We start from the raw sequence: 14,668 nt of genomic DNA, 5'->3' as shown, positions 1-14,668 counted from the left end.
TTCCCTATGTAAATAATAAGTTGAGGGAGGTGCTTGAAGCTACATAAAATACCGATTTCTCTTCAGGCTTTCACCCAGTGAATGGTTTTAGTATCTATTGACGATCGTTGCCTGCATCTATTATTGCTATAATGGTTATGAAAAGATTTCCTTCTGCATTTATTAGTTGGCATTGTGCTATAAGGATGAGCTTTTTTTTCTCCTCCCTACTTTATCATCAATGTGGATTTGTGGATTCTTATTTATTCTCTGGATTATCATCCGTTACTGTTGTCGTTCATTTTGTTGCTCAGATTGCCCCATATTGAGCTGACTCCTATGTCCCATAAGTTTTTTTGAGCATTTCTTGTTTTCAGCATACAATGTTCTAGACTCATCTTGGACTTCCCTTACTTTACCTTGGAATCAACCATTTCTCTGAGGAGCTCCAGTTTCTTTTGAGTAAGGAATAGTTTCAGAAATAAGATCTGAGCTCTGGATGTGCCCACTGCTACCTTCTTGGTAGCCATTGCCAAACTTTTCCAAAACATACTGCCCTGGGGTCTCCACGCCCCCCACAGTGTGTGCATGCCAGTCACCGCACTCGTACCGGCCCTGGATGCTGTAAACGCTCTGAGTATAAACAGAATCTTGGTTTTATTTGCTTTCTTGCATGCGTTGGAGTCAGGCCGAGCTCAGTTTTACACTGATTAGTCCTGTGCATTTCCGTGGAGTGCCCCTGTTGGGTGGTTCAACCTTTTGTAACTGAATTGCACATGCCCTTGATCAGTGCAGAGTATCAGCTCTTTGGTACTGCATGGTATTTCATTGTATTTTTGCCGTAAACTACTTACATCATCATCCTATTGAACATTCTAGCTTTTCTCCTTTTATAACTATAGTTTCAAGGAATGCGATGGTTCATAAAGCTTTTTCTCTAAGGTTCAAATTGTTGGGGTTTTTTCCTTGAAGTAGAGCGACCATGCTCATATTCAACCAGCCTGTCGCGGATGGGGATTGTGTGCCACTTCTCTGTGCAGTCAGCGCTGCAGCGAATTCTCTGTACATTTGACCTTAAATGTGGCTCTGCATAAGTTTTTAGGGTGGATATCTAGAGGTGAAAGTTCTGTCAAAGAGGCATACATGTTTAAAAGTTTGGCCGATTATCAAATTCTTCTCCAAAAGGCCGGACCACTTTACATTCCCATGGCCCGTACCCTTACTAGCAACTGTCACTACCAACCTTTTTATTTTTAGTCAATCACATAGGCAGAAATGCTGTCTTATTAGGTAGTTTTTACATGTTCTTGGACCCAGTTGAGCACTATTTCAAGGATAGAGGCCTTGAAACAGTAAAGCTCTGTGAAATTATTAGTTAACTTTTCATCTTCTTGGAGCTTACTGTGATCAGGCAGGCTGGTACGGCTTATTCCCATTGCCCAGACGAGGAGAACTGAGGCCTGGAGAGGGGCAGGCTGTTCCCCAGGGTCATCGGCCCTCTGACAGCAGAGCCGGGCTTCGGCCCGGGTCTTGGTCCACTGCGCTGCTCCCGTTCACTGAGGCTGCCTGGACGCAGGAACCACTGTGCTCCCCGTGAGCAGCGAGGACCTGCTGCCTCTCTAGAGCCAGCATCCTGTCTCCTCCTCTATCCCAGAGCCCAACCTGGGGGAAGACGACGAAGACAAAGACTTGGAGCCAGGCCCGTCGGGGACCTCGAAGGCCTCAGCCCAGATCTCAGGCCAGTCAGACACGGACATCACAGCCGAGTTCCTCCAGCCTCTACTGACACCTGACAACGTGGCCAATCTGGTGAGGTCGGGTGGGGGCTGCTCCCCACGGAGCAGGGGACGGGTCTCTCGTCCTTCCCCTGTCCCCAGGCTACACTGCCAACCTCCTGCGGACGGCATCAGTCCCAGAGCACTCCTCTGTTCTCAGTATTGGGGATCTGTGGCCCTCCTGCCCCATTTATGGACCTCTTCTCTGATCTTTACTCCTTTGGGGGGGTCGCTTGTCACCACTCCCAGCAGTTCCTCTTCAGGTGGTCTGAGCCCCCATTCAAAACCACTCACTCTCGCCCTCTCCTCCGCTTTGAAGCCAGGGAGGATCGGTAACTGGACAGCGAGCCCTGGGACCTGCTTGCCAGGTGGCATCGGGTCCACATTGGTGGGACGGGGTGGCTAGTGTTTTCCTTAGATTCTCAGAGAGCTCCTGCTGCACAGAGAACCACTGGTTTGGGTCGATTCGGTGCGGGAGGGTCTCACGTCAGCCCTCCGGCTGTAGCCCGGGCCTTTGTCGGGTGCCGACGGAGAATGCCTCTTCCCTGGTCAGCGACCGTCGGCCTCAGCCTCCCCCTCTCGCTGCCTGGAGGCTCCAAGGGGCTTAGAGGTTGGGCGAATGAGTGGAATTTTTGTCATGAGGGTGGCACAAGTTGTCTCTAGCTCAGATCTCTTTGGCGAGCTCCAGGCCTGGATATGCAGCCATCTCCTGCATCTTCCTCTTCTCGGATGTTCCACAGGCACCTCAGACTGAACATGTCACAACTGAATGCGAAGTTTGTCCCCACTTCCCTCTATAGCCAGGGCCCTCCTGGTCCAGCAGCCTCCCAGCTGCAAGCCAGGGGCCCGGGGGTTGTGCTCTTCCCCATCCCCACGACTCTCACCTCTCCTCTGCCCCGGGCCCCTGCCTGGTCCAGGCCCCGCTTTTTCACTCCGAGCGCCGCCCACGTAGTCCCTGGCTCTGGCGTGCACTCTGCCTGTGGCAGCCAGACACAGCCTTCTAAATACTAGTCAGAACACTTCCCCGCTCCGATCCCTTCCACAGCTCCCTGTTTTCTTCTAGATAGGACCTAAATCCAACTTGCCTCAGGCCTGGTCTGACGTGGCTTTCATTAATCGGCACCTCATCTGTCCTCATCACACTCTGAGAAATTGTCCTTTTCAAATTATGGGCGTGAAGCTGTTCATAGGATGCTTACGATTTTATAATACCTACTGTCTCTGTAGTAATGCGCCCCTTTTTTGTCCCTAGTACCATATCCTTATTCTTTTTTTTTTTTTGTCATTGCTCAATCCTGCCTTAGATTTGCTTGTTTTCCGTTACTTCAAAGAACTGGCTCTTAAGTTTTGTTGATTTTTTTTTTGTAACCTTTTCTGTTCTGTGCTTTTTATTTCTTTCCTGCTACTTTCTTTGAATGTTTTTCCCCCAGTTTTAAGTTAAATGCTTGGCCATCTAAGTGTCATTTTGGCTGCATTCCACACGTTTTGATCTGTAATTATCTTTTTATTATTATTAGAGTATGCATTTAAACTTCCAAGCATGTAGAAGGCTTGAAATTATCTTTTGTTATCCATTCCTGATGGACGTGGATGTGCTCTGTTGGAATACTAATTTTTGTATTTTAAGTCAATTTCTGGGCCATATTATACTCTTCATTCAGCGTCCTTCCACTGTCTGGGCAGGGTACCAGCTTTGCTGCCTCTTAGCCTTCCACGGTGTTGTTCCTGACCTGGAATACATAACCCCCTCCCACATCAAGACCGCACCCTTTGCCAGACTGATTTCTTGCCCTCCTCTCAGTTCTCAGTGTAGGTGTCACTTCTGCAGAAAGCCAGAGCTGTCCCTGGCCCTCCCGATGTGTCTTATGGTCCCTTTTACTTCCCTGTCTCATGCCCAGCGATGCATCCTGACTCGTCTTCTCCCCAGGAGTCTGAGCTCCACGAGAGCAGCTCCAGGTCTGCCTTAGTCACTGCCATTCCCCGGCATTGGCCTGGCATGAGGCCAGTGCTTGTCGGGTCAGTGAGTGAGGACAGGCTTCCCTTCCTGGACATCCCACAGGTTCTCATCAGCATGGTCTACCTGCCCGAGGTCATGCCTGCCTCCTTCCAAGCCATCTACACCCCAGTGGAGTCAGCGGGCACCGAAGCCCAGATCAAGCACCTGGCTCGGCTCATGGCCACACAGATGACGGCCGCAGGACTGGGGCCAGGTGAGTGTCACATGGAGCTGACGTGGACCGAGGGTTGGCACTGCGCCTGGTGGGTTCTCCTTACTGGAAGAGTACCTCCTCGCAGGGGTGCTGACAAAGATCATGTGGCATTATAGGCGTCAGTAACTACAGGTCCCGTGGATCTGTTGAGCGCTCAGTATTTTAGGCCCTGGGCTTTGAAATCCGACACAGCTGGGTTTGAGCTCTGAGTTGAACCAAACTGCCTCACCACTCAATAGCTGTGTGACTTTGGTCAAGTTTCTTAACCTCTCTGAGCCTCAGGTGTTTTCCGTTTTAACAGTATTATTGAGGTATATGTTATTACAGTGAAACACAACTCTTAAGCATACACTTTAGTAAATTTTCACAAAGTGAACACACCAGTATAACCCCCACCCAAATGAAGATACAGTATGAAAAGATATATATCTATCTATCTCTCTAGAAAGTTCCTTCTTGCTCACTTCCGGTTAACACTCATATATCCCACTTCCAGAGACTATCACTGTTCTGATTTCTCTCTCTGTAGATTAGTTTTTCCTAGTCTTGAACTTCATGTAAATGGGGTTATAGAGAGTCAAGCTTCTTTCACTCGGTGGTTTTAGAAATTCATCCATGTTGTCATGTGAACCAGGAGTTTATTTTCCATTGCTCAGTCGTATTCCCTTATGTGAAGAGGCCATGTCATATGTATATTCACACTTCCGTTGATGGGCCTGTGGGTTGGTTCCAGTTTGGGGCCGTCGTGAATAAAGCTGCTGTGAGCCTTTGTGTACAACAAGTGTTTTGATGCACACGTACCCTCATTCTTCTTCAGTATGTTCTCACAGGAGAATTGTTGGGTCGTGGTTGGGGCGTGTCCAGTGCTGTTCAAAACTGCTCATCAACTTTGCAAAGTGGCTGTTCTTTTGATATTCTCGCCAGCAGTGAATGGCATTTCTGGTTTGAGCCTCAGTTGTTGAATTGCAAAGTGGGCGTCGAAAGCCCCATGTTGCAGAAAGGCGTTTGCAGATTTAAACGGGTTTTGCGCGTATGAGGCTTACAGTGGAGCCTGCTGCACAGGAGGCCCGTGGATGCGAGCAGATGGGTCTGACATACCTGGAGCTGTTTGCTGTCTCCCTCGCAGGTGTGGAGCAGACCAAACACTGCAAAGAGGAGCCCAAGGAGGAGAAGGTGGTGAAGCCCGAGAGTGTCCTGATCAAGCGACGCCTGTCAGCGCAGGGCCAGGCCATCTCAGTGGTGGGCTCGCTCAGCTCCATGTCCACTCTGGAGGAGGAGGCGCCCCAGGCCAAGAGGAGGCCAGAGCCCATCATCCCTGTCACGCAGCCCCGGTGAGCCCCTCGTAGGGGCTGGTATGGGCCTGGGGGTCTGCCCCTGCATGCTCTCTGTCCCCCTCTTGGTATTCCTTGAACAGCCATCCAGGTCCCTGCTTGAAGGCCTTTGCCCTTCTTGTCTCTCTGCCTAGCATTTGTGCATCTTGTTCCCGTGCTTCACCCAGGTCTCCACTCACCCGTTGCCTCCTCGTAGACGCCTCCCCTGAGAACCCTTTACAGAAACAAGATGGCATCCCCTTCCTGCTCGTTACCCCGTGCCCTGCGCGCCTCGGAGTCATAGGGGAGTTAGGCAGTGCGCGGGGTGTGTCTCCCTGGCCTGGAGAGTCACTGAGTGGGCCTGGGCTCCGGAAAGGATGCTCTGAGTCACCGCGTCCCTGCCCGTCTCTCCCATGTAGGCTGGCAGGTGCCGGTGGGCGCAAGAAAATCTTCCGTCTGAGCGATGTGCTGAAGCCCCTGACCGACGCCCAGGTCGAGGCCATGAAGCTGGGCGCTGTGAAGCGGATCCTGCGGGCTGAGAAGGCTGTGGCCTACAGCGGGGCGGCCCAGGTGCGCCCCACCCTCCAGTCTCTCCTGCTCCCCAAGGTCCCCAAGAGCCCAGCGCACAGCAAAGAGCCGGCCCCAGGGTCAGAACCCCCAGGCACTAGTTCGCGGCTCTGTGGCTCACCAGACAGCCACAGGGCCTCGGGCCAGCCACTGCTCCAAGCCTCACTCCTGTTCTCTCATAAAACAGACGATCGCAGCTCCACGCAGGTGACAGGGAGGAAGAAATGTGTGGACACGCGTGTGCCCCTAACTCAGGGCCGGCTGCGGGAACAGCTCCGCAGTTGGAGGCAGCTGTTGTATTCTTTCTTCTTTGCAGTTGATATTTTTATTTTTGTTATTTAGATTCAGACATACCTGGTTTAAATACTGATTCTGCTACTTGCCGGCATTGTAACTTCAGTCAAGTGACTTTTTCCCCAATTTTTGAAGTTTGTTTTTAATTCACCAAGTAGTATACGAACATACTCTGTTAAAAAATATTTCCTGCTGTAGGCGTAAAACTAAAAAATAAGGGATTGTAAACTGACAAGGTCTTTGCAGTCTGTGAGGTCAACCAAGGGTTGCCTCACCTATAAAAAAAAATATTTCCCGGCTACAGAGGCCCCTGCATCCCTGCCCCCTCCCCAGAGGTGACCAATACGCACATTAGGGAAATGGTTCAAGATACGGCTCATAGATTTATTCTTTGATTATTGATTGCTTTTTCCTCCCACACAAAAGGAGCCTGTTGGGCATAAGGATGCTTTCCTCACTAACACCAAGTCTGCACTGGGGTTCTTTGAGCCTGGCTGGGCGGAGTTGCGAAGCACGATCGTGGGGTGCCCGGGATTGCCTGTCCCCACGCTGAGACACTCGCTCTCCTGTCAGGTGCGGGTAAAGATCCTGGCCAGCCTGGTGACGCAGTTCGACTCCGGCCTGAAGGCCGAGGTCCTGTCCTTCATCCTGGAGGACGTGCGGGCCCGCCTGGACCTGGCCTTCGCCTGGCTCTACCAGGAGTACAATGCCTACCTGGCAGCCGGCGCCTCGGGCACCCTGGACAAGTACGAAGACTGCCTCATCCGTCTGCTCTCCGGCCTGCAGGAAAAGCCAGACCAGAAGGATGGGTGAGGGGGACGGCCCTGCCCGCTCCTGTCCCTAAGGGTCCCTCTCCTGTCCTTCTTTTCCTTGTTTCTGACCACGTCCCTCTTCCTCACCACCCAAGTCAGTCCCCAGTGTGCTCCTCCCGAGTCTCCCTTCCCCCTCTTCGGGCTGGAGGCCCGTGGCCTCTGTGTCATACAGCCTGGTCTCGACCCCGACTCAGTTTGCTCTCTGACCTGCGTCACTGACCCTCAGGGCCTCCGTTTCCGCTCTGTAACTAACAGTGCCTTCCTCTCGGCTGGTTTCGGATATTGACTTCTCTCCATCCCCGTCTTTTGCCTGAATCATTCTGTACCTTCCTCTTTGTTCTCGACCTCCAGCTTATCTTATCTCCGCATAGCAGCCCAGGTAGCATTTTAAATCCTGTCTCGTTGTTTCCACACTGAAAACCTTCGGGGGTTCTCCAGTGCTCTTGAGATCAAATGCAGCCTCCTCACCATGTCCTCTGAGACCCTGTGGGACCCAGTCGCCGCCACCCTCTTTAGCCCTCTTTTTGCCCGTCTGCTCCTCGCCGCCCCCAGACTGTAGCCAGATGGCCTCTTGTCTTCTGTCCTCACACACGCTAAGCTCGGGGCTCGCCACCTACCGTTCTGCCCGGAACGCGCTTCCCCCACTGCATGGCTGGCTCCTTCCCACCCACCAGCGTCAACTCAAATGTTCTCTCGTTTGTGGCCACCACATCTAAAATAGCAAGACCCTTTCTCACCCTACTCTGCCCTTCGTTGCTGTGTTAAATGAGTAAAAGTAGGGGTCCCCAGTTGACGGGAGAAGCAGTTTCAGAGAGGCGGCATCTGTTCCCGTGTCCCCCAGCTGGCAGCTCTGCTCTGTGCAGGCTCCGTGACCGGGAGTGGAGCGCTGTCTGGGAGGAGGGTCCTGCCAGCTCTGCGCTCTGCGATTCCACAGGACCGGGAGGCCGGGTGGCCACTCAGCAGGTTTTCCCTGTCCCTCCCCCTCTGGCAGAATCTTCACCAAGGTGGTGCTGGAGGCGCCGCTGATCACCGAGAGTGCCCTGGAGGTGATCCGCAAGTACTGCGAGGACGAGGTGAGGGCAGGCAGGTGGCAGATCTCCCTCTGTCCCCAGCATCGAGGTGCAGGCGAAGCCCCGCTCGCCACAGCCTGTGGCAGGTCCGAGGGGCACGGAGCCTAGACCTCGTGGAAGGGGTTCTGCAGGGGCAGTAGCCTATGCGAGCGAAGCCAGGGCGCCGTCCCTGCGGCCCACTGCAGTGGGTTAAGCTCCGGTCCCCTCCCCCCGCCACAGAGCCGCACCTACCTGGGCATGTCCACCCTTCGAGACCTGATCTTCAAGCGCCCATCCCGCCAGTTCCAGTACCTGCACGTGCTGCTAGACCTCAGCTCCCACGAGAAGGACAAGGTGACTCCCCACCGTCCTGCCGTGCTGTGCTGGGCCACGCTCAGCCCCTCCCCTGTCCCGAGTCACCAGCCCAGCCGGTCCCACGCTCCCTTGGGAGCTGGCCTTCCCGCAGCAGTGTTTGGGTGGTGGTTGCTTTTCCATTTATGACGTCACGAAGCTGCTTAGACCATGCACATGTACACACCCTCCCGGGGAGGGCGGTCCCATTTCCTTCTCCCACCCGTGGCAGTGAGCCCTGCTTAAGGCCCGGGGCTGTGTGGGGACCTGGGCGACGCTGACCAGGAGAGGAACAGCGTGGCGAGTGGAGTCGCGCTCGTGCTGGGAGCCCTGGGGAGGGGCCCGAGCCGACCGATGGCGATGGCGGGTGGGCAGCAGAGGGGGCTGAGGCGGGCTTCCGGAGGAGGAGGAGGAGGTGTGGGCCCACGTGGGGCGAGAGGTCCCTGAACGGCCCTGCTCCAGCCTTTCTCCAGCTCCCTTCCCAGTGTCGTGTGTTCAGCAGACCCTACCGCGTACTCGAGCGCCGCCCTGTGGTGCCACCGGGGACAGTGCAGTGCCCAGGACCAGCCGCTGTCTTCACGGTTCCCAGCAGGGATTGTCTGAGTGAACCGGGACATAGGGACATAGCTAGTGACAGGCATTCCAGGCAGTGGGAACCTTTTGTGCCAAGTCTCAAAGCCAGGGAGGGCGCTGTCACTTCTGAGGAAGTGAGGAGAGCTGGGTTGGAGCGCAGCGAGCAAGGCAAAGCCGGTGCGAGGGGGGCTGAGCAGATAGGCGGGGAGGTGATGCGGGGCCCCGAGCTGGGCCAGGGAGCCCCTCCCGGGCCGGCCACCGGCCTGGGCACAGGTGACTCAGCCGGCCGGCCGTTCTCAAGCTTGCGCTCAGTCACACGGTGCTGCCAAGCGCAGAGCGGCCGCCCCCGCCACCATCTTGCCACTGCTCTCCCCAGGTGCGCTCCCAGGCCCTGCTGTTCATCAAGCGCATGTACGAGAAGGAGCAGCTGCGGGAATACGTGGAGAAGTTCGCCCTCAACTACCTGCAGCTTTTGGTCCACCCCAACCCGCCGTCAGTGCTGTTTGGAGCTGACAAGGACACAGGTGTGGTGCAGAGTTGTCAGATGCACGTTGGGGACCTGCTGTGGCCTAGGCTCTGGGCGGACCCTGGGAGCAGAGCTGGATGAAAGCCGAGCGAGCCCTGCCCAGCCGGCTGGGGAAGCCTGCAGCCAGACAGTAGCAACCAGAACCAGCTGACCCGGTTCAGCGGAACCAGGGAGAGCGCCCCGGTGGAGGGGACAGTTAGGCTGAGCTGGAGGACAAGGAGAGCGGGCCTCTGGTGGGGCTCCAGGAAGGGCCAGGCAGGACCGTCACGGGCCTGTTCCCTCCGCAGAGCCCTGGCCCCCCAGAATTATATATGGGGAGATCTGGGTCCCAAGAGAAGGGACCGTTAAATTGGAAGTTCAGGCGTGGAAGGAATCACGGCTGTCTGGGAGTCCGGGAGCCCGGGCACAGCCTGGGTGCTGGGGGTGCTTCCCCGCGAGCCCCGGGGGCGGGGGAAGCACCAAAGAGGAGTCGAGCAGCAGCGCTGTAGGCAAGGGAGCCGCACGTGCACAGGCTCCGAGGGGAGCCCCAGGAGGACTCAGTGTTGGGGTGTCACCAGTGCACAGAGAGGCCCAGGTTAAGGGCTCCCCAGACCGGGCCTGGCAGGTGGAGCACGGTGAGGAGCTGGGGATTTATCCTGAAGGCACGGGGCAGCCATGGGAGTGCTGAGCCTGAGAAAGATCCCTCTGGCTGCTTTGTGGGGTCGTGGTCAGAGGTGCGGTGGGAGCTCGGTGCTGAGGCTTCTAAAGGGGAGCAGTCCTGGTCCCACCCCACTTCCCTGATGACTGGCTTCCTGTCCTAGGACAGTTTGCTTCCATGGTCAGCCCCCTTCTGTGTCCATCCTCCAAGAAGGGACACACTGGGGGTGAGAAGGAGTTGGTGGGGGCTGGGGCCAGCCTGATCCCCACCCCCTGCCTTGTCAGAGGTGGCAGCGCCCTGGACCGAGGAGACAGTAAAGCAGTGCCTGTACCTCTACCTGGCCCTCCTGCCGCAGAACCACAAGCTGATCCATGAGCTGGCAGCCGTGTACACTGAGGCCATCGCTGACATCAAGCGGACGGTGCTGAGGGTCATCGAACAGCCGGTGAGGCCCCTGAGCCCCAACTCCAGCTCTTCCCCCGGAATCTCCACCTTGACGTGAGCTAAGCACTAAGGCTTGTCACCCCAGGCCAAGTGGCCCTGTAGTCTGTGGGTGGTCTGCACATGCGTCCATCTGCTCATTAGAGTACAGGGTGGCCCCACAGTTAAGAGCCTGGAGTTGGCAGACCTAGGTTCATTTTCTGCCTCTTCCTTTCTCACTGTGAGAACTTACACCTCTTCCATAAAAATGGGGGGAATGATTCAGTCTACCAAGCTTGTCGTAGGGATCCTGTGAGAATATCTGTGTCACTGGTATCATTTCTGAGCTGGGTTTCTCCTGTCTGGCTGACGGGAACCTCTGGAGCCACAGCGTCACCCACCAGAGAAGCAACTCAGTTGCAGACTGGCATCTGAAATCCAGGACATCTGTCCTGTTGATTCGCAGCTGGATTTGAAACCACTTTCTTGTCTCTGCCCGTGACTTTATTATGAAACATTTCCACATGATCAAAAGGGAGTATGGTGGTTAGTTCCCACACACCTGCCGCCGGCTCAGCCGTGTCCTTCCCTGTAACGGGGCTAACAGGCTCGTGGTGAGGAAGCAGAATCTTCTCCCCATCTTCACCGTGAGTTCACGGTGTGGGCTCCCCGGGGTCAGACTTGTCAGTTGCACTCACGATTTGAAGTGTTTATTGGGCAGAGGAAGGCGACCCCTCGAAGCGTGGCGCTCGGCCCCCTGTGCTGGGTGCTCACAGCGGCAGGCTGCAGAGCAGCCGCAGGCCAAGCCCTGACCTGAGCAGGTGGCCAAGCTGGGCCCTGGCAGTCATGGGAGGGGGTGGGCAGCTTTCGCTGATGCCTTTGGAAGCCAGAGAAATCTTCCAGGAATCGAAGGACAGGTCGGGCATTAAAGGTCAGGTTAGGTCAGAGATGACAAAAGGCACGGCCTGCCGCCCAGGAGGCCAGCACTGACGGAGGCCTGGGCGCCGCGCTAAGTCTGTCGCTCGGAGACTGAGTGGGAGACGGGACACTTCTGCCCTCCCCCTCCCCCACCTTCCCCAGATTTCCCCCAGTGGAGTTGACATGTGACATTGTATTAGTTTTTAGACAGACAGCATAAATGAAGTGATAACATGTATATATTTTGAAATAATTACAGTAAGTTAACATCCATCACCTCATATAATTAGAATTTCTTTTTCTAGCGGTGAGAACTTTTAAGATCTACTCTCTGTCACCAGTTTTTATCCCAGAGTCCCAGCATCCCCACAGCCATCCTGCCCTTGACACTTGGGCCTCCCTGAGTGCCCAGCCTGGTTCCCCGTGTCCTCCCCTCATTGCCCAGCCCCTTCCCTGGCCCTTCTGTGTCACCCTTCTCTCTCTACCTCTAGATCCGAGGAATGGGCATGAACTCACCGGAGCTGCTGCTCCTGGTGGAAAACTGTCCCAAGGGAGCAGAGACACTGGTCACGAGATGTCTGCACAGCCTCACAGATAAAGGTGTCCCCCTGCCCCACCTCTCATTCCTTTCCTTCTCCACTTCCCCTTCCCAGAATCTGGGGATCAGAGCTGCTGGGTTCCCAGATGGTTGGGCCTCTTGTGGGTCTCTCCCCATCCTGGGGCCTCAGTTTCCCTTTCTGGAACAGTGTATGGCTAAGTGAACTTGAGACCTAGAACAAAGGTTTCCTACTCTGAAATGGAAGTGTCCCACCCCTTCGCTCCCACCCACCGCCACCTCTCCCCCCTCTCGGTGCCCACCCTCATCCCACTGCCACCAACACCGGTGCCCCTTACCCTGCCTGCAGTCCCGCCCTCCCCAGAGCTGGTGAAGCGGGTCCGGGATCTCTACCACAAGCGCCTGCCAGACGTCCGCTTCCTCATCCCTGTGCTCAATGGGCTGGAGAAGGTATGGAACTGGGTGCCCGGATGTCCCCACTGATGAGGACTTGGCAGGGCAGGGACCAGGAGGTGGCGAGCACCCAAGTAGCCATGTCAGATCCTCTGTGGGCACATTCCGGAGCTTGTCAGATTGGGGGTCACTCTCCAGTCAGCCTTGTCCTGTGACCGTAAGCAAGCCACTCCCCTCTCAGCCTCGGTTTCCTTCTCGGTCAAGTGAGGATCACAGTGATCCCCTGCCACCCCATCACCTTGGGCGAGCCTCCATCTTGTGTGTAAAGCGGGGTCAATGATACTCCCTTTTCCGGGGGAATCAGCGAACTGGCCCAGGGAAGGAGTGACACAAAAGGGGCGTGACGAGGCTGGGGCTGAGCCAGGCCCGGAGAGCTGGGGAGAAAGCCCAGCGCCGAGGGACCGGGGGTGTGGGGGGAGGAAAGCACCCGATGGGGCCCTGGGGTGGCTTGTCTCGGGGGAAAGGGCACATCCGGCCTGCCCTCCCTGCCCTTCCCCCGTAGAAAGAGGTGATCCAGGCCCTGCCGAAGCTCATCAAGCTCAACCCCATCGTGGTGAAGGAGGTCTTCAACCGCCTCCTGGGCACGCAGCACGGTAGGTGATGCGCGCCCCCCAGCAGCGCCCGCCCAGCCTGGCCTTGTTTTCCTCCCTGTGGCTCCCTGCACCCCAGCCCCCAGGAGTCCCTACTTATGGTGCTTGGGCAGGAGGAGGGGGTCCCACAGGTGCCATACGGAATGCCGGGGGAGGCTGCGATGCCACCTTTAGGGAGAAAGGGGCTTATCCTGCTCCCTGGGGCTACCATCCAGACTCGGCGATGCCCGGACGTGTTCCAAAGCTCCCAGGCCTCTCTCCTGTGACATTTGCGTGATGTTTTCATCCACGGCAGGGATGGAATTATGGAGCCGGGGTCTGACTCCATCATAGTGTCGCCCCTTCTGGGACCCAACTACTTGCAGTCTGTCCTGGGCCTGGGCTCCACTCCTGCCCCTTCTCAGCTCCTGCCTGCATCCCTCGCGCTGCGGGCAACGGGCATTCTGTTTGAAATGGTCAGAGGAAAGCAAACTGAAACTTTCACCGTGGGTGTAGCATAGATTCCTCAGCCCTCAGCTCAGGGGCTGGAGCTAGGCAGGGAATTGGAGGCTGTTCCACATAGCTTGGTCATTTAAAGCACACAGCCTTGTCTGGGACCCTCAAAACGGCGCCTGCAGCCTTCAGTCCCAACACAGCTACAAGGCCGTTGCCCGGCCAGCCCGGCCTGGCCAGCCAGTGCCTGGGCGTGTCTGCTGTGGACCGCACGCACTCCTTCCGGGCCCGCCTTCACGGCTGCAGCACAGCCCGCTGCAGGGGAAGCCGCCAAACCACACTCGTGTCCCCCGACGATGGTGGGGCCCAGCCGGGAAAGGAGAGCGGAGCGAGGCCCAAACGTGAGGGGGGTTCTGGAGGGGGCGGCGCCCCAGCTGCTGCCCCACCCCACCCCTCCTCGCAGCCCAGGCTCTTCCTTCCCCCGCTCCAGCCTCTGTCCCCCAGTCCCGTTGAAGCAGAGGGCACCTCGTCTTCACTGCTCCCTCCGCCTGGGGACTCAGACTGTCTCCTCACGTGGGCGTCCGTGCTGTCTTCTCCTCGTACCCCCCTCTCCCCCACTGCAGGCAGGCAGGGGTGCTGGAACCCAGCCTTGTCCCCCCTGAACCCCTGAGAGCTTCATCAGGCATTGCACAACATCGACCGGGTGAAGTGTGACATGAAGCCCATCATCAAAGGTGAGGCGGTCCCCTCTCCCCCCCCCCCTTCAGCAGCCTGGCCTCAAGCGGGCGGAAAGAAGCTCAGGCACCCACACGCCCCTGCTGGAACCTGCCGAGTCAGAGATCATGCCACCTTAGCCCCTGTCAGAGCTGCGACGCCCTCCCTTGGCTCTTTCCCTGTCTCCTTCCCCCTTTCCATCTGTCCTTCCTCCCTCCACCTAAGGAACCGATGCACCTGCTATGCACTGGCACAGAGTTGCCCCCAGGAAGGTTGGGGATCCCATTCCTCCCCAGCTGCAGCCCAAGGAGCGAAGGAAGCAGAGCCCAGGGCCTAGCGTGTGTCTGGTCAGGAGGGGGTGGTGACACGGCCGGCAGAGCAGAGGGTGGGCACCGGGCCGAGGCGGCCCAGGAGTAGAAGCTGAGTCCAGTCTGGGCTCAAGTTGTGGCAGGAGAGCGCAGGGGCGATGACACACGGGCAGGAAAGCATGGGGGGGTGACAA

At 56.6% G+C, this 14,668-nt stretch overlaps 1 protein-coding gene across 1 annotated transcript in view; it reads left to right on the top strand.

Annotated features, from left to right (window-relative positions):
- The window catches only part of SYMPK (symplekin scaffold protein), a 32,553-nt gene that overhangs the window by 12,706 nt on the left and 5,179 nt on the right, over nt 1-14,668 (top strand). Inside the window, 13 exon segments of the mRNA XM_039866248.1 lie at nt 1,634-1,788; nt 3,814-3,964; nt 5,091-5,295; nt 5,694-5,844; nt 6,709-6,944; nt 7,939-8,020; nt 8,237-8,350; nt 9,297-9,444; nt 10,368-10,528; nt 11,913-12,021; nt 12,327-12,427; nt 12,933-13,023; nt 14,076-14,186. Coding sequence (XP_039722182.1) covers nt 1,634-1,788; nt 3,814-3,964; nt 5,091-5,295; nt 5,694-5,844; nt 6,709-6,944; nt 7,939-8,020; nt 8,237-8,350; nt 9,297-9,444; nt 10,368-10,528; nt 11,913-12,021; nt 12,327-12,427; nt 12,933-13,023; nt 14,076-14,186 — 1,815 coding nt within the window.

The sequence above is a fragment of the Pteropus medius genome, unplaced genomic scaffold (genome assembly GCF_902729225.1).
Source record: "Pteropus medius unplaced genomic scaffold, Ma_sr-lr_union100, whole genome shotgun sequence".
NCBI lineage: Eukaryota > Metazoa > Chordata > Mammalia > Chiroptera > Pteropodidae > Pteropus > Pteropus medius.
The sequence above is the reverse complement of the archived record's forward strand: the minus strand, read 5'-3'. Positions and strand labels throughout refer to the sequence as shown.